Source organism: Vidua chalybeata, chromosome 3, assembly GCF_026979565.1.
Source record: "Vidua chalybeata isolate OUT-0048 chromosome 3, bVidCha1 merged haplotype, whole genome shotgun sequence".
Lineage (NCBI taxonomy): Eukaryota > Metazoa > Chordata > Aves > Passeriformes > Viduidae > Vidua > Vidua chalybeata.
In genome coordinates, this window is record NC_071532.1 from 13,440,846 (window position 1) to 13,466,286 (window position 25,441).

A 25,441-nucleotide genomic window follows, 5' to 3' on the forward strand; every position below is an offset into this window, starting at 1 on the left:
CGCGGTGCCTTCGCGCGACAGGGCTGCGTCGGGGCCGGGCCTGGGGCAAAGCCGCTCGTGTCCCCCGCAACGCCCCTCCTCGCCCGCCAGACCTGGGCACGGCGGGGGCTGAAGCGGCCGAGCTCGCCGGTGATGGTGCCACGGCCGGGGGCGAGCGCGGCGCAGCGCGCCCACGCCTGTCCGTGACCGTGACCGGCCCCCGGGGCCGCGGTGTCGTGCCTGGTGCAGCCCGGAGCTGGCGGGACGCGGCCGCCGCACGGGAGGAGCGTAAGTGACCGTGAGCGGCCCGGTGCGGCTGCGGCGGAGCGGCGGCAGGGTCCGCGCTTCCCCTCGGCGTGTGCGGGTCGCTGTGCGCGTGTGCGTGCGGGGCTGCGCGCTCGGAAGGCAGCGGGCATCCTTCCCTCGGCATCCTTCCCTCGGCATCGTCTCCTCAGCCTCGTTGCCTGAGCATCGATCCCTGACGGCCGACGCTGCACCGCTGCAGTACCTCCTGGGGGGGTTTCAGAGCCAGGCATGATGCCCTGAGAGCTGCTACAGCTTTTTAAAGTAGCCGATACAGGTAGGGGGACCCAGGCGCGAAAACCTTTTCACCTGATGGAGTCCTTCAGGAGTGTGCGACTTCGCCTAAACTTGCCTGTTTCTCGGCTTTTTCACTTCACTGAAGTGCACGCGTGGTGAAGATATAAGTAGTTGATTTAGCCACAGGAAAACAGCTAGGGAATGGAAAGGAATTTTAGTACCTCTGAACGATTTTGTATCTCTGTAATGCTCCAACATACCTCGCTGGCTGCTGGTTGACTTTGGTCGGCTTTGGCTCTTCATCCCGTGAGATCACAGTGTATTTATTTCTTGTAACATTCACAGCAAGATCCTTGCCAGGATCGGTGGAACTCGGTAGGCTTCTCACTGCTTTTTGGAGCAAACCTTTGGCCAGTGCCAGTGAGCGTTGATTGTGTACATAGTAGCTCTGTGTTAGACTGACTCTTCAGTCAGCTGAATATTTGTGTAATTGTTCTCGTGTCTGGTGCCTTGTGCTTCTCCAGCACAGCTGAGTGTATGTGCAGGTTTTGTCACTTAGAGCCTGTGTTTCCTACATTTTAGGTGAAGCGGTTCAGGAGTGTGGGGAGGGTGCATAAGGTGTCCATGGCTCTTATGGCCAGAGGCAAATGAAACATTTTATGTGGGGAGGAAAAGGAATAATGAGCTGTGCTGTCCAACAGTGCTTATGGTATTTATGTGCTGTGTAGGAGTGACAAGAAGTGCAGATCTCTGGGATGATATCCAAAGAATCACAGTGCCATCATTCATTCCATCTCTCTCTGCTCTCATGTAAAGGTGTTTTGAGGTGACATGTCTGAGTTACTGACAGGCAATGTCTTCTCAGTTCTTTATAAGCGTAAAGAAAAAACCAAAAAAAACCCAATGGAAAATGTCTTTGGAGGAGTTAGGGAGGGCTGTGTGTGCTTCCATACGTGGCTCTTCCACCTTTGCTGGAGCTGTATGCAGTGAAAAGTGCTGAAGTGCAGGGAAGAACCTTAACATTAAAGACATTGTGATGCTTTAGTTTCATCAGGACCAAATCATTAAGGTGGATTTAGAACTATAATACAGCATTAATATGTCACTTTACTAATGTCTCATTTGGGGAGTGTTTAAAAAAAATCAATTTAAGCCACTTCATTTGACTTTAAGAATTTGTTGAGTTTGACCATGATTGAGGAAGCAGCTGTGAGCTCTTGAGAGCAAAAGTGGAGCAGTGCAGCTGTCAAAAGATGATGCCTGTTGAAAGCTGATGTCTTACATAAGACTCTGTAGTTATGTTGCTTTCTCTGTTTTGCCTGGGATCCTAGTTTCAGCATCTCTGTATTCAGGTTTTGGGGTTGGGTTGCTTTTTTGCATTTTGGGTTTCTTTTTGCTGAAGGTGGTTGATTTAATATTGTGATTTTAAGTAAGTTTTATGGGGTTTTTTTCTTCTGTCAGCTCTGCATTCAATAGCTACACTTTTCTTTAGGTGGTTTGCTAAGATGAAGTTGGCAGAGTGTTTGCTTACACCGATAGTATGCTTTTGGTAGTGCTTTGATGCCAGCCCCCATTGATTGTGCAGGATCACCAGTGCTTCAGATGCAGGATTTTGCCTGCTGGGGAGATGTGCAGTAGTTTGGCTGCTTGTCTTCTAGGCTGTCACTCCTAAGGCTTGCTGGATTTCAGGGAGCTTGCTTGTCCACCACTTAAAGCAAGACTAATGGGATCAGGGAAATCTTAGGTCAGTGATGCCAAATCCTACCCCTGTTCCTGCTCCTCCCAAACTTGCATTGCCTGGAAATTCCTGCTTGTGGTAGGCTCATCTTCTCAGCTTGGCTGTTGAAGGATGTTGAGAAGGGGGCCAGGTTCATGCCCCAGCTTTGGGCGTGTGCTCAAGGTCTTGACTTGACAATCCTTTTTCATGTAAGTGGGGACAGTGAGATGATTCCTTTACCTTCTTTAAACTTTGGTGTATTTTTCTTGGCTGAGAGTTTGTACCCTGAAATTGCCTGTAGGTGCTCTTTTTACAGTTAACAGCTCCGTTCCCTGAAATACTAATGAATGGACTTAGTTTGTAAATATATGAGTAGCTTTTATGTGGGACTATTTAGCTAAGACAAGTCTAAGCAAGCTGAATATTTTAATTTGGTTTTCAAAGCTTTGTACTGATATACTTTATACTAATATTTATATTTTTATTTTATAGTTTCTACACAAATTCACAATAAAATCGGAATTCAACCCATTATGGAGCTGGCTCATAGTTTGTTACTGAACGAGGAAGCATTAGCTCAAATCACAGAAGCAAAGAGACCAGTTTTTATCTTTGAATGGTTGAGATTTTTGGATAAAGTGCTGGTAGCTGCTAACAAGGTAATTTAATGTTCCCCCCCCCTTATTTCTAAATAAACTTTCTTTTAAAAAGCATTTGTATTAATTTCATGCCAGAGAAAGTTTACAGGTAATAGCCAGATGGTACCTGTATGGTTTCAGATTCAGCCTGAAGAGTCTCTGTGCTAATTTTAGATTTTAAATGTTTAATTGTAGGCAGCTGGTAAGTGTTTTTAAAAAGTAAAAATTAAATAGGACAGTGGCTAATTCTGAGCAGTTAGCATCTGTCTCTGCTGTTGTTGAATGTATCTCATATCTCTCTGAGACAAGCAATTTGCTGAGTTACATACAGTTGGGAGTGGTAGAAAGTTTACTTCCATTTCTTGTAGATTTTTTCTGGGTATTAGAAGCAACACAGTGGATTAAACTACTTTTATTTATTTTTGATCTGTTAACAGACAGATGTCAAGGAAAAACAGAAGAAACTTGTAGAACAGCTAACAGGACTCATCAGCAGTTCCCCTGGGCCACCCACACGGAAGCTGCTTGCAAAAAATCTCGCTGCTCTCTACAGCATTGGAGACACATTTACTGTTTTTCAGACGCTTGACAAGTGTAACGACATCATCAAGAGCAAAGATGATACTGCAGCCTACCTGCCCACAAAACTGTATGTTCTGGGGAAAGGGGAATGATTTTTAAGCCAAGTGGTCCTGGATATTACAGAAGAATCTGCCTATATATGTTCCTGCTATGTTTATTTATATTTTGTGTGGTTGTTTGGAGTTACATATGCTTGATATAGATAGCAGAGAAAAGCGCTGGATTAAGATTGTGGAGGGCAGGACTCAAAGGTGACACATACATGTCTATGTGAAAGTGAAATGATTTTCTCTAGGCAAGGTGACTCTTCACCTGCTTATGGCATGGAGAGGATAACCATTCATTAAGTCATTCCACCAGTGGAATTAGTGCTCAGGTATCCCATTGAAGGTGGAACCTGCAGATTGTCAAATCAGAGTGTTATCTGTGCCTAGAGAATTGTAACAAAATATTCAAGTTTTTTTTCCCCTATCAGATGTAGCCTTTTCTATTCCCCTAGCATGCTAAGCTGCACAGGTCTCTCAAGCAGATTCTTTACATGTGGATATGTGTGTGCATGGATGTGTGATCCAGTTTGTCTTTAGTCATAGGAGCAGTCAGTCCCATTGATGGGAATTTGGTTAATGCCACAAACAGCTTCAATTGAAACCGTTTTTGGTACTTTCCCATGTACTGCTTCATATGTTCCTGGTGTCTAGTGAATCCAAATTTGGTCTTACCTTCAGACATTATGACAACAATAGGATTTGACAATAAAATCTGAAATAGTCACTGTTTGGGCAGATACTGTCCTCTTATTTCTAGCTCTTGCAGCTGTGTGAGGATCTTATGTAAGTGGGAAGTGTTTTCTACTAGAATATGCTCTGAAATTTATGCTACCAAGTCATAGTCCAGAAGGTTTTTTCATGGACACATGCCCATTAAAGGGGAGGCTGTAATGAGTTTGTGATGTAACTTCGCTAAAAAAGTATTTAGCCAGCAATTAGAGATTTTAAAAAAGCGTCATTCATTTGTAATGAAAAAGTGCATGTTTTCAGGAGCTGCTTCTGTGATTGTCCTAGAACAGTTTGTATATATAACTGCAATGTGGTGATAACTAAATATTCCTAATCTCAAATGACAGAGCAAGAAAAACATGTAAATAACTGGATCCAGAGATTTTACAGTGCCTGTGCAAGAGATTTTCCTGCATTGTGCAATAATTTCTGCATTTTAAGTTCTTAGTCTTAAAAAAACCCCATAATTCAGTATCTACAAAAATATGTCAGGATTTATTACAGGCTAGTGGCTTTCTTGCAGATGTTTGGAAAAGAGACAGTTTATTGAAACACAAAACCCTAATCTTGCTGAGATTTGGGCCTATCTTGTCTTCTCCAGAATTTTTCACTAGAAGTGTAGATCCTATAGTAATACCCTTTCAAATACATTTGTATTCTTAAAGGCTGGTAACTTTTCTGTTGCTTTTTTTTGTAAACAAAAAAATATTTATGTTGCTGTCGAGCAGGACGGGAACAGAGAACTCCAGATCAGAAGGCAAAGAAAATGAGCTCTGATTTATTTCAAATATACTGCTCTATATATAGAGAACATCGAGAAGACTCATTTCATTGGTCTTAGAGTAAAAACATGTCACACCATTGGTGTGCAGTGAATGACGTGCAGTGGCAGAGCATATCTATAAACAATGTGAACAACAAGATAGATTAGAGAATTATTTACATTCTTTCCCAACTGTTTCCCAGGCTCTTGCCTGGTTAGAAAACCTTTCTCTTTCTCTCTGACTGAGCTGAGAATATCCACATATTTAAATAGACTTTGTTAAACAGCCAGTATAAGTAGCAAATAGATTTTTATTCATCAGTGTTGATTAGAACATACATTTCTATTTAACTATTTGTTTTCATTTGGATAATACATTAATATGTGTACTTTTTTCCTCTGTTTTCTCATAGGGCTGCTGTGGCATGTGTTGGAGCATTTTATGAAAAAATGGGGAGAATGCTGGGTAGTTCTTTTCCAGAAACTGTGAATAATCTCTTAAAGTCTCTGAAAAGTGCAGAGGTAAGTTTCAGTTTATTTATGTGGTCTTAATTTAATTTTAAACTGAAACCTGCTTCCTCCAGTGGTGTTTGCCAAATTACCTAGATGGTTTTTCTTCTGCACTGAAGGATGCAAATCATTTACCTAGCTAGTTTCAGATGTACTGCAGACAGGTAATACTTTGTCATATGAATATTGTAATAGTTACTTTATAGTGGAGTCAGTAATTAAAATTCAGAAATGTCATTTCTAACTACTGTGTGAGGATTTTTGCCCATGTACTCTGAATAAACATTTAGTTGCTAAAAATTAATAATGAATACTTAAATTTTGCGGGGAAGCTGTTACTCTGCATGTGAGCAGAATACATTGTGCCCTGAAAAGAGAGTGTGTCATAATACTGAGAGAATGTATCCTGGGCTGTTAGTGGGTCTGATTTTATGCAAATAGCTCTGTTGGGACAACTTGGAATACTGACTGTGTGGATCTTGTGGTGGCAGCTGTTTTCTTCAGCTGTGTTGTTGTACCTGTGTGATTTTTTTTTTTTTTAATGTGTGTGTGCTCTCAGATTCTAAGTACCTGCCTGTGTGCAGGTATAACATGAAGCTACTAACTTACTTGGGCTTCCCATTCTCTCTCATCAGCTGCTTTTTCTTTTTTACCCCCAAGTCTGTAGTTGATAAATAGTGGGGCAGTGCAGAAGCATTTTATCTAGACCTGGTTTGCTGTGTTGCCTGGGCTCAATTTATGTCACAACTGAGGGACTTTTAAGTAAAGCTGTGTGGTGTTTACTTCTATTTAAAATCAGCTACATATCAGTTATATATGCCTCCATTTTCAATATTTGCAAAAACATTCCTGCATAGAAGCAGGAAAATGTGTAAGTATACACCTGGTTCTTAATGTAACTGCTGTGTCCACATTTTTGCATCAATGTTTTTGTGTGTGTGCAGTCTCAGGGCCGCAGTGAAATCCTGATGAGTTTGCAGAAAGTCCTCAATGGACTTGGAGGAGCAGCAGCTTCTTGTCACCGTGATATTTATAAGAATGCCCGGTCTCTGCTGACGGACAGATCGATGGCTGTGCGGTGTGCAGTGGCTAAGGTGGGTGTCTTCTCACCAGTCACAGAGAAAACAAAAAACAGAAATTCCTGTGCTGTGACTGGGGAGTACCTGCGGTTGAACTGGGACCTGTTGTTCAGGAAGGGAAATTTGATAATTAGTTGGACAAGGTAAGTCCTTACTAGTTTACACTGCAGGCTCAGACATTTGACTTATTTCACAGGTACTGTAGTACTGTATTTCCCACTTGATAAAAAAATATGAGATAGAGTATATTATCTGTGAGCCTCAGTGGGAGAGGTTTTTAGTAACATGGTTCTTGTGTAGAGCTGTCCTTTAATTTTTTAATTTATGTATTAGCCTCTTCCATGATTCTTCTGATTGTTTACTCAGCTAAGATAGTTGGCATGTGGGAGATTGTAAATTAATTCTTGAAACTTTCATATTAAAATATTTTCTGAATAAACCTGATGTTGGCAGTCTGATAATTAGATAAAATATAAGAATGGTCTCCTGGTGCTTAGCAAGTCTATTTTTCCTACAGTGTCTGCTGGAATTACAGAATGAAGCAGTGTTCATGTGGACAGCTGAACTAGAGAATGTTGCAACACTGTGCTTTAAGGCTCTGGAAAACTCAAACTATGGTGTGCGAGTTGCGGTGTCAAAGCTTTTGGGGACAGTCATGGCTACAGCACTGATACCAAAACAAGCAACAGGTATGAGTCCTTCTGGATTCCATGTCTGCATTGGCAGACTTAGTTGCACCTTCAGTACCATGTTAGTAGATGGAAGCTTGTAGATGGATTGTTTGTTTTCACAATCAATAAGCTAAAAAGAGTGCAGAATCTCTATTGTAGTCATACAAAGAAAAGACAGCAAACTATCAAAAATCACCTGGGAGAAGTGGCTTATTTTTTAAGCATCCAAGTAAATTTTTTTCTGAAATACTGGGTAGATTTGTTTTTGCAAGTCAGTTTTGAATTAGTAAGTCTGGTTTCAAGATCATTGCTTGTGTTGGTTGGAACTTTGGGAACAAATCATTACTTTTCTTTTTAAAAAGTGATGCGGCAAAATGTGAAGAGAGCCACACTTGAGGAGGTCTTGGAGCTCATGGCCACAGGATTTCTGCGAGGGGGCTCTGGTTTCCTGAAGAGTGGTGGAGAGATGTTAAAAGTAGGAGGATCTGTCAATAGGGAAGTGCGAGTTGGTGTTACCCAGGTTTGTAATTTTTTAAATGAAGTAAAATTTATACATAATAGCTTTTCATAGGAAAAATGCACATTTCTGTTCTGTATTTCTGTGTAAGTTAATTTACAGGTCTAATTTGACTCTTCTGTTTTGTGAGATGTACATGAGATATCATTCCCCTATCTACTTTCTTCTACTATTGATATGCAGTAACAATAGATTAAAATATGAGCTAAGGAAAACTTACTTGATCAGTGTACATTGGTGAGATTAACTTGCAAAAATATTTGAAAACTTAGTATGTTAAAGACTTTAGTTCCTTTTTAAAATTTTGTTTATTTTTAGAGAGGATGCTCTGTTATCCTTTTGTGGCTCCCTTCTCAGCTGCAGCTCAGATTAGTTAAATAACATTTCTTCTTTCCATATATCTCTCATAAGTAGGTGAAATCTGATGAATGTGGAAGCTCCTCTTGTCTGAGAGAGAAAGGTGGTGGCAGCATCTCTTCAGATTCAGACATTCTCATGCTGATGTGTATTTCAGTATGCTGCAGTAACTTCCCGGAATCCAGATTCTTTGATCATAGGCTATTCTGTGAAACCCTTTATTTTTTCTCAGCCTTTTTCAGGTGAACTTGGTGAATATTCCAGGTTTTCATTGTGAACTGGAACACGTTGATGTTGCTTTTATTTACATGGTGTTCTTAACTTTTTTAGAAAGAGGCACATTTAAAGCAATGAATCGGATTTTTTTGCTGTCATCCAAAGTGTATTTTACACATCACAGTACAAGGGCTACTCTTGCTACTGGAGAAAGTTGGGTTTCAGCAGCAAAGATGTGGGTAATGAATTGTTTTATACTGAGTAACCTCATTAGGTTAGAGTTGCTTATTGCTAACTGGTGTTGCTACATTGTGTGTTATGCTCAAGACTGGCTGTAGTTTCACATAGTCATTTGGTTCTGTTTTAATCGGTTGCTGTGTGACTTCTGGATCTGCAGGCCTACGTTGTCTTTGTTACAACACTGGGAGGGCAGTGGCTGGAGCGCAACTTTGCAACGTTTCTGTCCCATGTGCTTGATCTGGTCTCCCATCCTCGTGCAACTCAGACCCACGTGGAGGCTGTTTACTCTCGAAGATGTGTGTCGTTTATCCTGAGAGCAACTGTGGGCAGCTTGCTGGGGGAGAAAGCACAGATTGCAGCTGCCAAAGAAATATGTCAAGCCATTGGTAAACAAATGAAGGCAGTGGGTGAGAACCATTTTTCTTCATTCAAGACCACTTGAAAGTTACTGTCATTTTACTGAGGCAGCCATTTTTCAGCTTTCTTCCCTTAATTTTGTTTTTAAGGGAAGTGATAGTTCATCTACTTTCTGTTTCAAATATTCAAAGGTTGAGTTCTGCTTCAAAAGTGATAGTATGACACTGGCTTGTTATCCCAGATAAGCAAATGCATTGTCAAAAGCCTAGAATGGAAGTGGAGAAGAAGACTATGCATTTGCCATCTATCTTGGGATAGGTTGTATTGAAAGTCATGCAGAGTTCTTCACTAACAGTGTAAAAAATCCTGTAGGTCAAGATCTTGTAGATCCCTGTGTCTGCCCTGCTAATATCCATACTAATATCCAATTGGATTTTGTGATAAAAATGAAGAATATGACCCCTTTGCAAAACTTTGTGGAATATGGAATCACTAAGAGGGCTAACAAAACTCTCTTGGCATCTGTTTCTTATGATAGGAAGTAGCTCATGCTGGAGATTTAAAAGAGTAAATTGGAAATACTCATCATTTTATTTACCAAACATATCTTTCTTTTCTGCTGACATCCATCGGAGTTTAAAACAATGTTTAACAAATGGAAATTAATTTGATTTAGAAACTTTTGCAGATTCTTCTCGTAACAATTTTTTTATGGGGTAGGGATGGAACTTTAAAAGTTTTCTCCTTACCATAAGTACTACTTCCAGGAAAACAAGTCTATTGAAAATGCTGCTTCTGAGAGGAAACAGTTGCAGAAAATACTCCTCCTGCCACCTTGTCAAAGTTGCAGGAAATTCAGTTGTGTATTTGCATAGTTTGAAGAACTTCCATATTTTTGAGGATTTCTCATAAATATGATGAAAAATGGGAAGGGTTTTTACTTGATAATAATTGCTTCCCTTCGTATACAGCAGACCATTCTCTAAATTTCTTCTGTAGTAGACGCACAAACATTAAGGTGGTACTGAAATCCCTTTTTGAAGCGATAGTTGCTGCTTCTGGGATGTTTTGCAGGAGAACATACTGTGGGATTAAGGAACTCAATTGGATAACACTGAGATGATTAAAAATTGTGATTATTTATTTACTCAAGGTCTCTTTTTTAGTTTCACTGAACATACATGCATGCAAATTTGTATGCAGAACCTAGATATGTCAAGATTGTATATTTTGTTACTGTGTATAGATACACACATACAGTTACGCTGTTTATCCTACCTCTTAGTGCTCTGTTATCCATAGTAACTGCTGGGCATCTGTTTTTTATGGTCTTTGGACAACTGTTTGGCTGATAGCTATAAAATTCTTTCCCTGCTGAATATGTGTTGTTAGTTCTCACTATGACGAGACTTGTGGTTTTGTTTTAATGTAGGATTGATGTCAAAATGAAACTGTCACTTTCTGTCCTGTGAATGTTCAGGTGGGATTCTAGTGGTAGTTAAGCAAGACACTCTTGTTTTCTTTTCTGCAGAAGCAGTAGTGAATGATGCTAACAGTGAAAATAAATCAGGAGCTGCTGATGTAGCTGCAAGCCAGCACGTAATGGTGTGTGCCCTCCAGGAACTGGGTAGTCTGGTTCAGAGTCTGAATGCCACTGCATCTCCTCTTATTCAAGAACCCTCTATTGGTATGCAAATAAATGGAAATAGATTAAGTGAGGCATTTGAGCAATGAATATGAAATATCATCAAATCTAATTAAATAATAAATGAATATGAAAGAAATAAACCTATGAAATTGGTACTTCCTGTAGTACTCCAGATAACTACATTTGTCCACCTCATTGTGTGTAGTACCCTAACTTTAGTTCAAGTTTGACCAAGTGTTAAACAGCTGTTTGGATTGGAGTCTTTCTGGAGCTCTTTCTAAGGGTGAGTGAAGTGGTGATTTTTGGTATTGGTTTGTTTACAATAATGGTTTTATAGGAAATACATTGTTTTGCTGGGTAAGGTCAGAAATATTTGCTCCTGGAAAACATTGCCTTTAAATACCAAATTTCTGGGGAGAGGCAAAAGTATTTTGTCGAGATGAAGCTGTTGGTAGGCCCCTTTAAAAGAAGTAGTTCTTTGGCTGAAGTTGATTAGGGTTTGTGTGGGATTTTCTTCTTGTTTGTTCCAATATCTGAATCCACATTTATTCTGTAGAGTTACAGCTTTATGTTTTTTGAGTTAGTGGAGGCCTAAGTTTTTTCCACTGGAAGAACGAGCTTCTTCAGGCATTTCATCATATAGATTGTTGTCTTGTTGCATATGGCATTATTCCCATACTGATTTTATGCCAGCTTTGGAGTAGGGAAGACTGCTCATATTTATTCCCTCTGGCAGCTGTGTCCCATAAGAACAGAGGGGACTGTAGCTCAGTATTATTTCTGTTAGCTGCCATGAACTCAGCAGGTAGAAGTTGTTCAATAGCTCCAGAGAAAACAAGCAGCAGTGTGGGCTTTGAAGTAGAAGTTTGCCAAGATTTTGACTAAAGAAAGTGGTGATCTGGAGACAAATTGGAGTGAAGGGTGCAGTTAGAAAGTGGGATTAGGTAGTTACAGAAGTTTGGAGAGGGAGAGTGTAGAAGGATATAAACTTGCTGCAGGGGGAACAGCACCATGTCAAAAGCAGAGTACAGCTGTCAGTGACATCTACAGCCTGTGCTTGGCTACAATGTGAGGCAAACCCAAACTGCTACTGTTGCTGTTATTGGCAATCTGTAAAATACTATGGGAATTGTCTCATCCAGTGCCTGTTCTCTTATATAGCACTGCTGCCTCTTTTCAGTGTTCAAGTAGTAGGAGTCAGTGCTGTGGCTCTGATGGCTCAACCTTTGCTGACAAAACCTGATGGGGAGCAGCATAATGCTAGTAATAAGTACCATCTTTCCTGAAAAGGCAAAGTCAGCAAAGTCAAGTTCTTTAGTTCTTTCTTAACTTTCACATTGGCTCTCTAGTATTGATTCAGTTTACTCATCCATGTATATTAAAAAGCATATGTATATAAAAAAGTGCATCATAAGTTAAAGACTGCAACCTCTTGTTCCTGTAGGTCTGTTGGAGACAGTAACTTCAGTTCTTCTTCATCCCAGCATGGCTGCTCGACTGGCTGCTGCCTGGTGCTTGCGGTGTGTGGCTGTGGCATTGCCCTTTCAGTTGACTCCATTTTTAGACAGATGTGCAGAAAGACTCAACAATCTGAAGACCTCCCCTGAAGCTGTTAGTGGCTACAGTTTTGCAATGGCTGCTTTGTTAGGTGGTGTGCATCAGTGTCCTCTAGGCATTCCTCATGCCAAAGGAAAGGTGAGATAGTGAGTGTTTCATCTGTGAGTGTACTAAAAGATACCTTTTTATCTACAAGTAATAGCTTTGCAAAATGAGTGGCATGCTAATGAGTTAAAGCATTATTGAAATTGAGCTTATGCCTTGTGCAAGAGTAGTGACCAGAGCACATGCTTTTAGAATCTCAGTTGCAATATTTAATGGCTCTTTTCCTCTCTTTCTCTTTCAAATTTGCTGAGGAGAAATTGAAATACTGAAAAATTGCTGAAATAATTGCTGAAGAGAATATTACTGGCTGTGTTATCATGTGAAAAACACTAATCAGCATGAAATGTAATCTGCATTCATTCTTTATGGAAGGTCAATTCAAATGAATTGAGCACATCTTTAGTCTGTAAGAGTGAACAAGTAGAAGTAGCTTTCAGTGGCTTCATTTATGTTTCTAAAACCCCCTGTGTTTTGGTGCTGGTGCAGATGGTGGTCAGTATTGCTGAGGATCTGTTACGAACTGCTGCGCAGAACAGCAGGCTCTCCTTGCAGCGGACTCAAGCTGGATGGCTTTTACTTGGAGCACTTATGACTTTAGGTTTGTAAAAATGGTTTGATTTTTCTTTTTATTTTAAAGCTTGTCCAACACTTCTGATTATCCAGTCTGGCAAATGGTCTTTACACATAATGGGCTCATTATCCAGCAGAAGAGTATTTATACAGGGGAAGCAGAGTGTAAGTGTACTTCCTTCAGCAATGTTGTGCTGGGGAGAAGTGAAATATTAGTATTTAGCTGAGCTGAAGTATGGTAGAAGGCATCATACCTGAAAAAAAATTCTGTTCTGTTTTTAGAAACCCAGCCTTTAGTCATTCTCTGAAATGGCAAAATTACCCATACCCTTTCCTTCCTTAATACTGTGGTGTGGAAGAAATGGGCAGTAAATGAAACCCAGTGAGCATTCCAGCAAGTTGCATGTGTGTCTCTAGATAGGCAACAGCACTGAGTAGAAGTGTTGTCAATTTAAAAGCCCTTCAGTTTTCTTTTAAAAAAGACAGCCTAATGTTTGTATCTGCCATTACAGAAGTATCACAAGCTGCATTTTCAGAGTTTATGAGTATACTCTTAAATTGTGCAGCAGTGCTGTTCTTTTCTGTTTTGTTTTGAGTTTCTTTTATATGGGAAAACATGATAAAGTTCTGATGCATTTTGCAATATTTTGATCTCTCATCAAATACCATTTATGTTTCATCTAATTTCTCTAAATTGTTTCTCTTACCAGTTTATTGTCATGTTTTTCTAATAGTGTATTCCTATTGTGGTTGTCCTCCAATATATTTTTAATGTACTTGCACTGGATCTTTTTCAGAAATTTCAAAAAAAAACTTGACTGTTAAACTAGTTTACATAATCAACACCTATCAGTTGTTTTTTTATTTGTTTTATGGACAGAGTAGAGTAGGCTAAAGAACCTTCAAAATTAATATAAAAAATTAGAAAGCCAGAATAAAAAGATAGTAAAAAGACAATTGACCATGGTTCTGTATGACATGACAGTGGGTAGGGTAGTCTATTTCCTATTTTAGGAGTGATACCCACAAGCAGATGTGATGTATAGTACTTATTTGCCACACTTTCAACCTAGGAGTGAGAAAGGATTTCATTTGGTTTTCATTCTTCCAAGTAGGGCAGAAAGGAAGAGAAGTGAAATAAGGCAAAAATATTTTGAAGAGCAAAAGCCTTCACAGCAGATTTTTCACACTTAAATACAGATTTTTCTTATACTGTCACTTTTTTTTTTACTTAGGTCCTTCTGTTGTCCGGTATCATCTACCTAAGATGTTGCTGCTGTGGCGAAATGTGTTTCCACGTTCTCTGAAGGAGCTGGAAGCAGAGAAGGCAAGAGGAGATTCATTCACCTGGCAAGTAACACTGGAAGGCCGTGCTGGAGCTCTGTGTGGTAAGAAATTCAGACTTTGAGATTATACCTGCACAGTAAACCAAAATGTGATCCCAAGTATTGTAGAGAGAATTCCTGTAACTTCCCCTCTTTCCTTGAAAATAAGTAAAATGTATCAGATTTTCATCAGTGTGTCCTGGTTTTGACATACAATTTTTTGAAGAGATCACACAGTCTTTGAATAAACATTTTTAATTGCTGCTCTTTTGATATTCTCAGAATTTTTATCTTGTTTATGTCCTATATTTGTTTGTTTCAGTGAAAGTTTAATTTAAACTGTTCTGTTATTAGCTATGAGAAGCTTTGTTGCTCACTGCCCTGAGCTCCTAACTGAGGATGTGATCAGGAAACTGATGACACCCATAGAGTGTGCCATGACAATGATGTCACAGTAAGTAGGCAGTTTTTGCTCTTTATTCACTTTCGTCTTTTCCTGGTCTTGAAATACTAGAACTAATTTGGAGTTGGGTTTTGTGTTTTGGTGTGTGTTTCTTCTCCCTGCATCACCTGTAATTAAAATAGGACTTCTGAGGAAGTGCATGTCACTGATTTATGGCAGCATGTTGTGGGTTTGTTGAGTTTGTAATTAAAGTTTTCTCTGTACAATTACTTCTGAAAATGTATTGTTAATTAAATAATGTTCAGAGTAATTCTCTGAACACTGTTTTCTTGCCTTGCCTAGAGTTATAGCCTGTAAAAAGAAATCTGAAAATACTCTCTTCTGTAACTGCAACGTTTCTGGTTTCTCTTTTTCATTTTTAATTCTATAGCATTCCATCAGTAATTAAAGCCCATGGAGCTCATCTCAAAGCCAGTGCAGCTATGGTTCGTTTAAGACTTTATGATATATTGGCTTTATTGCCTCCAAAGACATATGAAGGTACATAAATTTTTAACAGTTTTTGTTAAAGTAAAAATTCTACTTAGTACTTGTGATGCATATCTTTGAAGCAGCTGTAAGAGTCAAATACAATTCTGGGAATCTGTAGGAATTTTGTACTGTGTTACTCATCTTCTGTATGTCATCTTGACAGTATAATGAGAGTATGAGTATTGCAAAGCATTCATAGAGTAACACTTGGAGTATAGCAGTTATGGTCCCCTTTGTAGGATTGAGAGGTATGGAGATCATGGTGTGAGATCAAATAATAGTTTCTTAAGTCATTATTACTTAATAGATAGAGAACTTTATTTCTTAGTATACTGAAAAACAGATGTGACAATGGAGGTTTAGTTTTGGTTATATTCAGGTTTTTTTATTTGGTTGGTTTGTTTGGTTCCTTTTTAAACCTGATTTGATCTATTACACAGATCTGCTATTAGCAGATTGCCAACCACTGTCACACAGTCTGACAAGATTAACTTTTTGGATTTATTTGGTTTTTTTTGTTAATTCATTATGGCTACATGATCATGTGGATGAACAGATCTTTTTTGCCACATCTGGATTGTCATTCTATAAGGATGGCCCAATCTGTTGTTTAGAACAGGACACAATTCTGAGTAATGTGCTCTAGTGGACCCTGCTTGAGCATAAGGTGGGACTAGATGACCTCCAGTGGTTTCCAATCTTACCTATTATTTAGATATTTTATCCATTAGATAAATGGAATTGTAGCCTCTCAATTCCCAAATCATGAGAATATGATTTGGGAATTGAGAGCCTACAGTTCAATTTGAAGCCTTACTCTCAACTCTAGTATTGTCAGGCTTACTTCTCTGTTAGCTACCTCTAAAATTGAAGTAATACTACATTTATAACTTCTGATCACTAGCTGAAATGTTTTGGCTAAGAAGCAGCAATGATTCTTTTTAATGTCTGTCTTTCTAGGATCATTTAATGCACTTCTTCGAGAGCTGGTAGCAGAATTTACTTTGACAGACAACTCTGCTAATACAACCACATCACTCCTAAGGTCTCTTTGTCATTATGATGATAGTGTTCTGCTTGGTTCTTGGCTGCAGGAAACAGATCATAAGTCAATTGAAGATCAGGTAACAAAAAAAGCTAGAAGAATGAATTGACTGCCCTGTCTGTGTGATGTGTGTGTGAGGAAGCCTTCTAAAACTGGAGCTTCATACCTTGTTTTTAGTCTTATTTCAGAGCTCTTTTAGATGTAAATGCTTCCATCTGCGGGGTACTGTTTTGATTAAAAACCACCTACAGCTGAGATATAAATTGCATAATGCTACTCGTAGGGTTGTGCTTAATGAGCCTCATTTCTTTAAAAAAAACCCTAACTCAGTCTCTTCCCATCCACCAATCTTCCTAGCCTATAAGTTGTTCTCATATCTGGCTGTTAATGGTTGTGACTCTTCAGAATCCAGCTGACCCTCTAAATGCTAATGTGTGTGCATGAGGACACTGCACTTGTATTCAGGTGTTTGTAAGCTATTCTGTTGTTTTAACTACTGCATATGTGTTTTGGTTATCTCTAGTTCCAAATTTTATGTGCAATGTTATATCAGAGGTATTCATGTTGTGTGGAATTTTGCAGCTTCAGCCAAACAGTGCGTCTGGAAGCGGTGCTCTGGAGCATGATCCCTCTTCTATTTATTTGCGCATCCCTGCTGGTGAAGCTGTACCTGGTCCTCTTCCTTTAGGAGTATCTGTCATTGATGCATCTGTGGCTCTCTTTGGTGTGGTTTTTCCTCATGTCTCTTACAAACATAGGTCAGTTTACATCAGTGTTCAATTTCAGAACCTAATGCCTTGTTTCTCTGGATACTGTTATGTTGGGGATTTTTTTGTTTATTTGTTTGTTTGGTTGGTTGTTTTCCTGAACTAAGACTTGACTAAGGTATCAACTGTCTTTAAATTCAGTTTAATATTTTGATGTCCATTGTGTCTCAGGATTCCAGAATATGTGTAGTCACTTTATTTCTAAAGTGATTTCCTCAGTTTTATCTCTTTTGAAGATCAGTGTTCAGAGATGGAGAGTAGATTCTTCTTTTTTCATATAGCATTTAACAGTAGTAATATCTCTGCAACCAAAATTTCCTGCAAAATTACCCATTGCAATTAACTTCAAATCAACCTTGAAAAAAGCAGGGGCCTCCACAGAATTTCGTTTGGCTGCCACAAGTAAGACCATTTGATTTATAGTCAGCAAGGAATTGTATGCACAATGAAAAAGAGGAAATGGAATTCAACTTATTTTCCTTTGTGTTTCACATTACCTCTACAGAGTTATGAATTGTCAGGACTAATTTTCTTATTCAGTTTAGGCAATTTGTCCCTGAGCACAGAGTGAAAACAGTTCCAAGAAGCATTTCAAAGTAAAATCAGCTTTCAATGCAAATCTTTTGGGAGCAGTTTTTTCGTAGTGGTCAACCTCATTTTGTAGTAAGTGCAGGATAGACTTGAGACCAGCTTGCAGTAATTCACCTTGGTCTATACCTGTTGTTAACTGTGAAAAGATGTAGCTTGGGAGCTGCTGAGTAATTAAGAATGCAGATTATTCATTACACTCCTGTTTTTGGTATCTTCTAGGCAGGAATGGATGTTAAATGGGAAAAACAATAGAAACAGAAAAACAAATATGAAGGGTAACACTATTTTAAATGGTAGTGGAAAGACAGCATTTTTCCACTCTGGTCCTCATAGCTTTCTAGTTATACAGCCAAATGCACCTGAAGATTTACTTTCTCTTGGTGATGTTTTCTTCAAAGGAATAGTAAATACTTGTGGATGAACTAGAAGAACCAGCAAAGGGATGTTCAGAGTAACTCTGCTTTTATTACCTATAGTGAATGCCTTCTGCAGCCCCTGAAGCATAAGTTCTGCTACTGAACTTAAAAGGCCCTTTTGTAGTGTGTGGTTTTTAGCAGCTGTGCTTTAGTTTGCATTTTGAAAGGCTATCACTTCAATTATGTTCTTTCCTTTGTTTTAGATTACAGATGTTGGATCACTTTGCTGAATGTGTCAAGCAGGCTAAAGGTGTTCGCCAGCAAGCTGTGCAGCTTAATATCTTTACTGCTGTTCTTAGTGCCTTGAAGGTAGGACTTGTAAACTTGCAATGAAAGTCCAAGTTCATCAGTTTGCATTGAGTACAAAAGGCTGCTAGAAGAATGTTACTAAAGTTATTCAAGAATTCAAAAATTTGAAAACTCCAGAATTGAATTTTTTTCCGGATACTAGCTTGAGCTCTTGTCTTCATGTATAAGTAGAGCGAACAGATGAGGCTAGTGACTGCATTCTACAGTTGTCAGCATTCTATAGTATTCAGACTGTCTTTTCATCTTGAATCTTGTAGTTTTATTTGCACCGGACTCACGGATTTAAGTATTTTGTCATATATACCCAGAAAACCCCTCAAATCACAGAGTTTTGTGCAGATGTGACTTGTGTAACTGAATACACAGATAGCTTTGGGTTTACATTTTGGTTGCCTTATTGCACAGAATTCTAGGTGCTTATGCCCAGTCTCACTGACTGCAGCTGCTGCTGTGTGCTCTCTATCTAGACTTGGAAATGCAACCTGATGCTATCAAGTCAGAAAGTAAGACAGCTAGTCACAAATAATGGCTGCCTAGTTTAAGCTGTTACTGGAGCTCCATGTCTTTGGTTGATTGGCAAAATAGATTGGCAAAACAGCACCTCAGTTCTTTGCATTGTTCTTAAAAACGTGATCTACATTGCTACAAGTTGAAATGTAGATTCCGAGGCAGATTTCTGGAAGCTCCCATGTGGTCAAAAAATTGTCAAAATTGAGCTGAAGTGAGGACTTCAGAAAATTATGATCTAAGGTAGAGCCTTTGGCTTCTTGCTCTATAGTACATGCAGTGGTTTTACTTTACATGTGTTTAATTATTTCTCTCAGAGTAGAAGAAACTGCAAAAGTGCTGTTTAGTGTTACTCTTCTGTAAACTATTCAAATAAGAGGCTGTATAAATGTTTGGAAGGATGCAATTAAAAAGAAAAAAATAATTTCATGTATCTATAATGTCTTCAATTTAAGTGGTTCTTGTAGAAATGTAACTGGTCTGTGGTTTTCCTATTATATTTTTGCTGTTAGATTTTTAAAGTTTCTATTATTCTCCCCTAAGGTGTTCTTGTGTAAAGCTAGATCAGATTTGGTAGGACTAGGGTGCATGTAGGTAATGCATTTGATATAAAAGACTGGTGCAACTGGTCTTCCTGTATATGAAATAGGTAGAGTATTGGCAAACATCATGAGACCCAGGATATTGGTGATTTTGAGTTTTAAATGTTTTCAACCAATGTGTTTCAGGATAAACTACCACAAATTGAAAAAAAAGCAAAAGCACATAGTTTTCACTTGATGATCTCAAATATATTTTCTCTCCCCTACATTGGGATGTTTGGATTCTTCTTCTTCTTGTTCTTCTTTTTTTTTTTTTTTTAATGTAGGGTTTAGCTGAGAATAAAAGCACATTAGGACCAGAAGAAGTCCGCAAATCTGCTTTGACACTTGTAATGGGTGCCCTTGATAATCCTAACCCTATTTTGAGATGTGCAGCAGGTGAAGCTCTTGGCAGAATGGCTCAAGTGGTTGGAGAAGCCTCTTTCATTGCTAGAATGGCTCAGTACAGTTTTGATAAGTAAGTTGATTTTAATTCAGTAAATTAAATCACAATTTAATGTAGTTTGTAATTTAATGTAGTTTGGAAGATTCCTTTTCTAAATACTGTATTCATTATTCTCTTCTTTCATGCTTGATCCCTATGGTTACATAGATCTAAGAAACCATTAAACAGATTCTTCTCTTTTGGATTCATTTCATGTGAGGAATAAAAGCTGAGTTGTTAAACACTCAGAATGTGAAATAATACTGGTGAACAGCTTTTGATGAGTTACCTGAAGGTGACTAAACTGTTGCAGATAGATAAGCACAGCTTACATTAAGTATATCTGTAATGTGAATTACGTAATAGTGGTTCTGTTTCACTGAAACATCCTTTTCACACATTGATTTAACTGATTTATTTGCCTGTATTTTTTTCATATTCTGTTTATCATGGGTCTTTAGAAAGATTTCTGGTAGAAGCAACAAGACAGTATGTTTCCCAATTTCTTGCTTAAATTTAAGGCATCAGCATATTTCTGAATCAGAATGCAACTGCCTCAGGGCTGCAGCACATATTTTTGGCTGGGCCAGGTGCATGCACATAGCCTCAGTCTGGCTCTGTTACTTCTGAGAAATTAAATTTTTCTCACCCTTTCATCTTGTAATAAAGTACATAATCCTTGCTGTCTTTTGTTGTATTTCTATTACTGGGACTTTCCTTAGTTTCTTATCTAGATTAACTGGTAAGTTGTTAATGGTTGTCATTCTGTTGATAGTCAAGTGATTTTTTTATATTTGAGATGTGCATTTACTTTGTTGTTCACTGATGGCCAAGAGCATGCATGTCTCTCATATACAGTCAATTGGGGGGGAAAATCTTTCTTTGTCCTTATTAGGAAATCCCTTCTTTTATCTCTCTTCCTCACTCACTGAAAAGGCTTCTAATTGCCAAGTGATGTATGTGACATGCATTCAGAAGCAGTATTGTGAAAAATAGTAAGTCAATGCATACAACTTACTACAACTACAACCAGATCATTCAAAATGCTACTCATTCTGTTTTAGTTTCATTATAAAATGCTTTCTATTAAAAAAAAAAAGGCTCTATTGGAAAAGCCACAAAAATCAGCTGTAGAAGAAAACAGCTATATAAAAAACTGAATTTGCCAGTTTGTCATTTCTCAGTGTGTGTTGTCATTTTTTTATTCTTGCTTCCTTTTCACTGCAGTGGTTTTGGAATGATTATTTAAACTAGTCTGCTATGAAACACTTGTAAAATCTGGATTCTTTGTCTATATCCCTCAAAACTCTTCTTCATCTAAAAGGTCAAGTTCTGACCAGAAAAAAAGAAAATTATTATTAAAATACCTTTTTTCCTCTTGTTTTATATGTAACCTGGATTAATAGCAATATAGAGGAATTACATTGTTTTTGCTGTTGTTTAGGCTTCTCAAGATTTTGTAAGATGGCCTGCAAAATTTTATTAGTCTTTTGCACTGTTGTGGTACTTCAAAGATTCTGTGTAACAAACTTACTCAATGAAGTGATTTCTTTATATTTAAACATTGATAGGTTAAAATCTGCTCGAGACGTTGTGTCAAGAACAGGCCATTCCTTGGCTCTGGGTTGTCTCCATCGGTACGTTGGTGGAATAGGTTCTGGACAGCATTTGAAAACTAGTGTCAGTATTCTCTTGGCTTTGGCACAAGATGGAACCTCTCCTGAAGTCCAGGTAAAAAAAAGCAATCAGCACAAAATTACTTAAAATGTTCAGGATGAAGATTAGAAGTTAAACTACCTGTTCAGATATTCTTTAGTAGACGTTGTCACATGTAAGATGTGTAGCATGTGCTAGGGAGCATGAAGAAAGTGAGTATTTTCTTCCAGACTCCCAGAGTACAGAATCCCAATGATACAGTGTAATTAAAATGTAACTTCATAGCTATTTAGGGAGGCACTTGGAAGTGGTCAGGTTAATTCAGAAGGACATGTGTTTGCTTGTCAGCTGTGCCAGAGTGAGGCACTGTGGGCATATTCCAAACAGCCTTTAAAGCATCATATATCAGTATTGCCTTAGCTGCCTAAAAGGAAGCTTTTAATAGGTAGCTGATGACTGAAATGTGATCACTTACTGGAGTCTCCTGAGCAGTAGTTTCCTTTGTCAAGTAATTCCTGTGTATGTGATACATACACAGGACATCATCTCTGCAGGGTTATATTATGAGCACAGAAATCTGTTGCAAGCTAAATTGCAGTTAGGGGGCAGAAGGGGAATCAGTAGGAGCCAAGTCTCAGATGGGGCGGGGGGGGTTCTATCTACCGTGGAGCAAAGATATGTGAAGCCTCACAAGAGGACGACTTGACTGCTAAAAGTTGCTGGTATAGTAGAAAGGGGACTAAACATGCTGTAAAAGAGTAATGGTTTTGGAGAGTAGTGGCACTTTATACCCACCACCTGAGAAGCTGAAGCCCCCAGTAACTATAAAAAATCATACTTACACCTTGGTTTACTGTTAACTTGATAGAACATGTACTTGAGTACCTTCTTATTTCTTTTCCTCAGAGCAATTAAAAGAAAAATCAAAGTAGCAAGGTTTATCAGTTGGGAAAACAAGCCTAGGTTTTTTTTGGAAATAATGTTAAAAAACAATCTATAAAAACAATTTTAAGTCTCTTTTGAATTTTCTTAGTTTAAGGAAAGATGAAGTGCAATTTGCGTATGTAACCGACTTCAAGTATGAGTGGGTAACTTGAGACGTATCATTGTGCCCCAGTAATTTCAAAAAGAAATTGGAAAGGTTAATGCTTTATGAAAAAAAAAACAAAAGTATAAAGGGGAAGTCCAGGCTGAACTTACATATCTACCTTACTTTTTGTTGAGAATAGAGCACCCAGCCACTGTGAGAAACTAAGCTTTTAAACCTCATCCCTCACTGGATCAGTGTGGTTACACAGAAACTGTATGGAAGTATGAATAATAGAAGTTTACAGGAATGAAAGGATAAGCTGTAATGTGCTACCACAGGATTAGGACTGTAGAGGTAGTTAGTGCTAATGGTTTTTGGATTGCATCAGAGAGGATTAAAAAGTAGCAATTTTAAAGGCAGGTTTTCCAGCTTATTCCTAAGAGTCTAGCTTTGTAATAGTAATACTCTTTTATCTTAGTCATGCGTTTAATGTGAGAAAATTCTGAAATAAGATCATTTAGTAGTGTGTTATGGAGAGATAGCTAATGCTTTCAGGTCTGTCAGTGCAATTTATTTCCAATGAAGCATCAGTATCTGAAAGGACCGTCCTCTTGCCTGCTTCTTGCTTTGACAGTTACAATAAATTACTCTGGTCTTTTGTTGTTTACTTACCTTCAACTGAAATAGGTCTATCTTTCACCATTTTTCCCCTCATGCTGACTTAACAACACTGCTTTTTGCTCTTGTACCCACTAATAAGAAAGTTAGAAAAATGCATGTGAACCTTTCAGCTTGTCATGAAAATCAGTTCCTACTGGAATATAAAAGACCATCTCTGCTAAGGGCTTTGTAAGCTGCCCATTTCAGATTCTGCCTCTAATTTTGTAGTGGAATGATTCTCTCTTTTTCCTGTCTCAAGTCAGTTTTCTTTTTTCCTTTTTGTTTTAAGTAGATGTGTTGTTTGTGCTTGTATTTTTCTTCTTTGAAGTGCTTAAGCATATTTCTTCTCGAATTTTTCATCACCGTGTTTCCTTTATACCCAAAACTGCTGATAACCAAAGAATATGTTAGATATATTTAAACTCTCAGGTGATTGCTTGAGGTCTGGGAAGTTTGGAAACACTTCTGAAGTCAGAGTAGTGAATTAGACGTGCTTAAGAACAGAAGCTAGGCTCCAACTGCATAAAAACCTGTTTAATTTCCTGAATGCTTTACTGAAAAACATTCCTTTGTGTTTTTGGTAGACCTGGTCTCTCCATTCACTTGCCTTGATAGTGGATTCTAGTGGACCAATGTACCGTGGGTACGTGGAGCCAACGCTCTCTCTCGTTCTCACCCTGCTCTTAACTGTCCCGCCATCGCACACAGAAGTACATCAGTGCTTGGGCAGGTGCCTTGGGGCTATAATAACTACTGTTGGGCCTGAACTGCAAGGTTAGTGGGAATTTGAAGTGTAAAAAAAAAAGATCTACCTTGTATAAAGATGATATCATAACCTTAAATGGAAGAATATAAGTTTTGGTTAGTTGCAGGTGGGGGAGGCAATGTTGGCTGTTTCAGTTACAGTCCTGCAAACAGCCTCGTTTTGATCCTCCTTATGACTGCTTGGGGCTTTTTTGACTGCAGTTTGAGATTTTTATAAAGAAGTTGCAGTGATGTATGGTGTTTCAGCTAATGGTAAATTTGCATGGTAGGTAAGCCATGAAACCCTTGCTGCATATTTTGCTCTATGTATTTTTGTGGGGCATGAGACAAGCTTTTTCCTCCATTTTTTTAACACGTGTTTATTTTATTTTAAACTGATGGTGAGAGCTTAAGTTTGACACAATTGATGATACTGTGAACTATAACTCAATTCCATTCATTCCTGATATCCTTAGACCTCCATACCTCATTATAGAGACTTAAAATCTTGTCGTGCCAAACAATGTGTCTGAAATTCTGAGCCTCAGGTGTTAAAACCGTGGATTTGTAACTTCGTCTAACTGGGATTTTTAGGAATATTTATAGGATGGTTTTTGCTGCAGTGCCAGAGAGCCACTAATGGAATTTTAATTCTAAATAGCTAGACTTAAGATTTGAGTTATTACCTAGTTCTAGATGGTTTAATTGAACTTGGCTGTCTGGAACATGATTAACTTTTAAAATAACAACTTAAGTAGAAGAATGTCTTCTGCAGGTTATATTTCTGTAATTCAAAATACTTTTATAAACCTGATGTGGGTTAATTCTTAAAATGCCAAATGGGATTGTTCTTCAAATCAAATACTGTTCTTTTAAAATGCTTGTTGTAGTAGAGCAGTGCTACTCATCTATTGGAGCTAATTAAAATTGTCTGCATACATAGATATGAGCTTAAGAGTTACCTGATATTTTAGGAAATGGCTCAGTGCGTGAAATGTTGTTTATACACATATAAAGTGAAAGAGACTTTTAAAATCTAACTTCAGATAATTAACTGGTTTCATGACCTGGGAAGATAGTCTCACAATATTTCTGACTGGAGATTATCGATCCAGAATTTCATTTCTACAGCATGTTATTTAACTGAGCTAAAAAAAGAGATACTGAAACATGCTGTAGTGTTTCTAATTTGCATGGCAAATCAGAAAAGTTGCATGTTAATCTGAGAACTATTTTTTGTGATATTGAAGCTTTAATAATTTTTGCTTCTCAAAGGTTTAAAGTCTGCAGTTGTGATAGAAAAGTTTTGCTGTGTTAAGGATATCCTCTTACATGATTAGGTAATGGAGCTACGATTTCAACAATCCGTTCTTCCTGTTTGGTGGGATGTGCAATCACACAAGACCATTCAGACTCACTTGTTCAGGCAGCTGCTATATCCTGCCTTCAGCAGCTTCATATGTTTGCACCACGGCATGTCAACCTGTCCAGTCTGGTTCCCAGTCTTTGTGTGAGTATCAAATGCATCCCTTTTGGTCCTCCAAGTTTTATGCATGTGCTTAGCAGAGGACAGGGGAAATATTTAGCAAGATGTCAAGGATAGCCATAT

General features: G+C 38.4%; 1 protein-coding gene across 2 annotated transcripts in view; it reads left to right on the forward strand.

Annotated features, from left to right (window-relative positions):
- Positions 1-181: 181 nt before the first annotated feature.
- HEATR5B (HEAT repeat containing 5B) overlaps positions 182-25,441 on the forward strand; it is a 52,796-nt gene continuing 27,536 nt past the window's right edge. The window contains exons 1-21 of one of the 2 annotated variants that reach the window (XM_053937435.1): positions 182-267; positions 2,729-2,895; positions 3,312-3,523; positions 5,409-5,517; positions 6,450-6,599; positions 7,102-7,273; positions 7,618-7,775; positions 8,743-8,992; positions 10,474-10,629; positions 12,035-12,285; positions 12,739-12,850; positions 14,058-14,210; positions 14,502-14,601; positions 14,981-15,090; positions 16,042-16,205; positions 16,709-16,884; positions 18,104-18,209; positions 19,585-19,775; positions 21,314-21,473; positions 23,673-23,862; positions 25,173-25,342. In XM_053937435.1, coding sequence (XP_053793410.1) covers positions 2,770-2,895; positions 3,312-3,523; positions 5,409-5,517; positions 6,450-6,599; positions 7,102-7,273; positions 7,618-7,775; positions 8,743-8,992; positions 10,474-10,629; positions 12,035-12,285; positions 12,739-12,850; positions 14,058-14,210; positions 14,502-14,601; positions 14,981-15,090; positions 16,042-16,205; positions 16,709-16,884; positions 18,104-18,209; positions 19,585-19,775; positions 21,314-21,473; positions 23,673-23,862; positions 25,173-25,342 — 3,216 coding nt within the window. In that variant the 5' untranslated portion in view covers positions 182-267; positions 2,729-2,769. Of the gene's footprint in view, positions 268-394; positions 560-2,728; positions 2,896-3,311; positions 3,524-5,408; positions 5,518-6,449; positions 6,600-7,101; positions 7,274-7,617; positions 7,776-8,742; positions 8,993-10,473; positions 10,630-12,034; positions 12,286-12,738; positions 12,851-14,057; positions 14,211-14,501; positions 14,602-14,980; positions 15,091-16,041; positions 16,206-16,708; positions 16,885-18,103; positions 18,210-19,584; positions 19,776-21,313; positions 21,474-23,672; positions 23,863-25,172; positions 25,343-25,441 lie in introns of those variants that run through there. The other variant, XM_053937434.1, reaches the window with a different exon arrangement.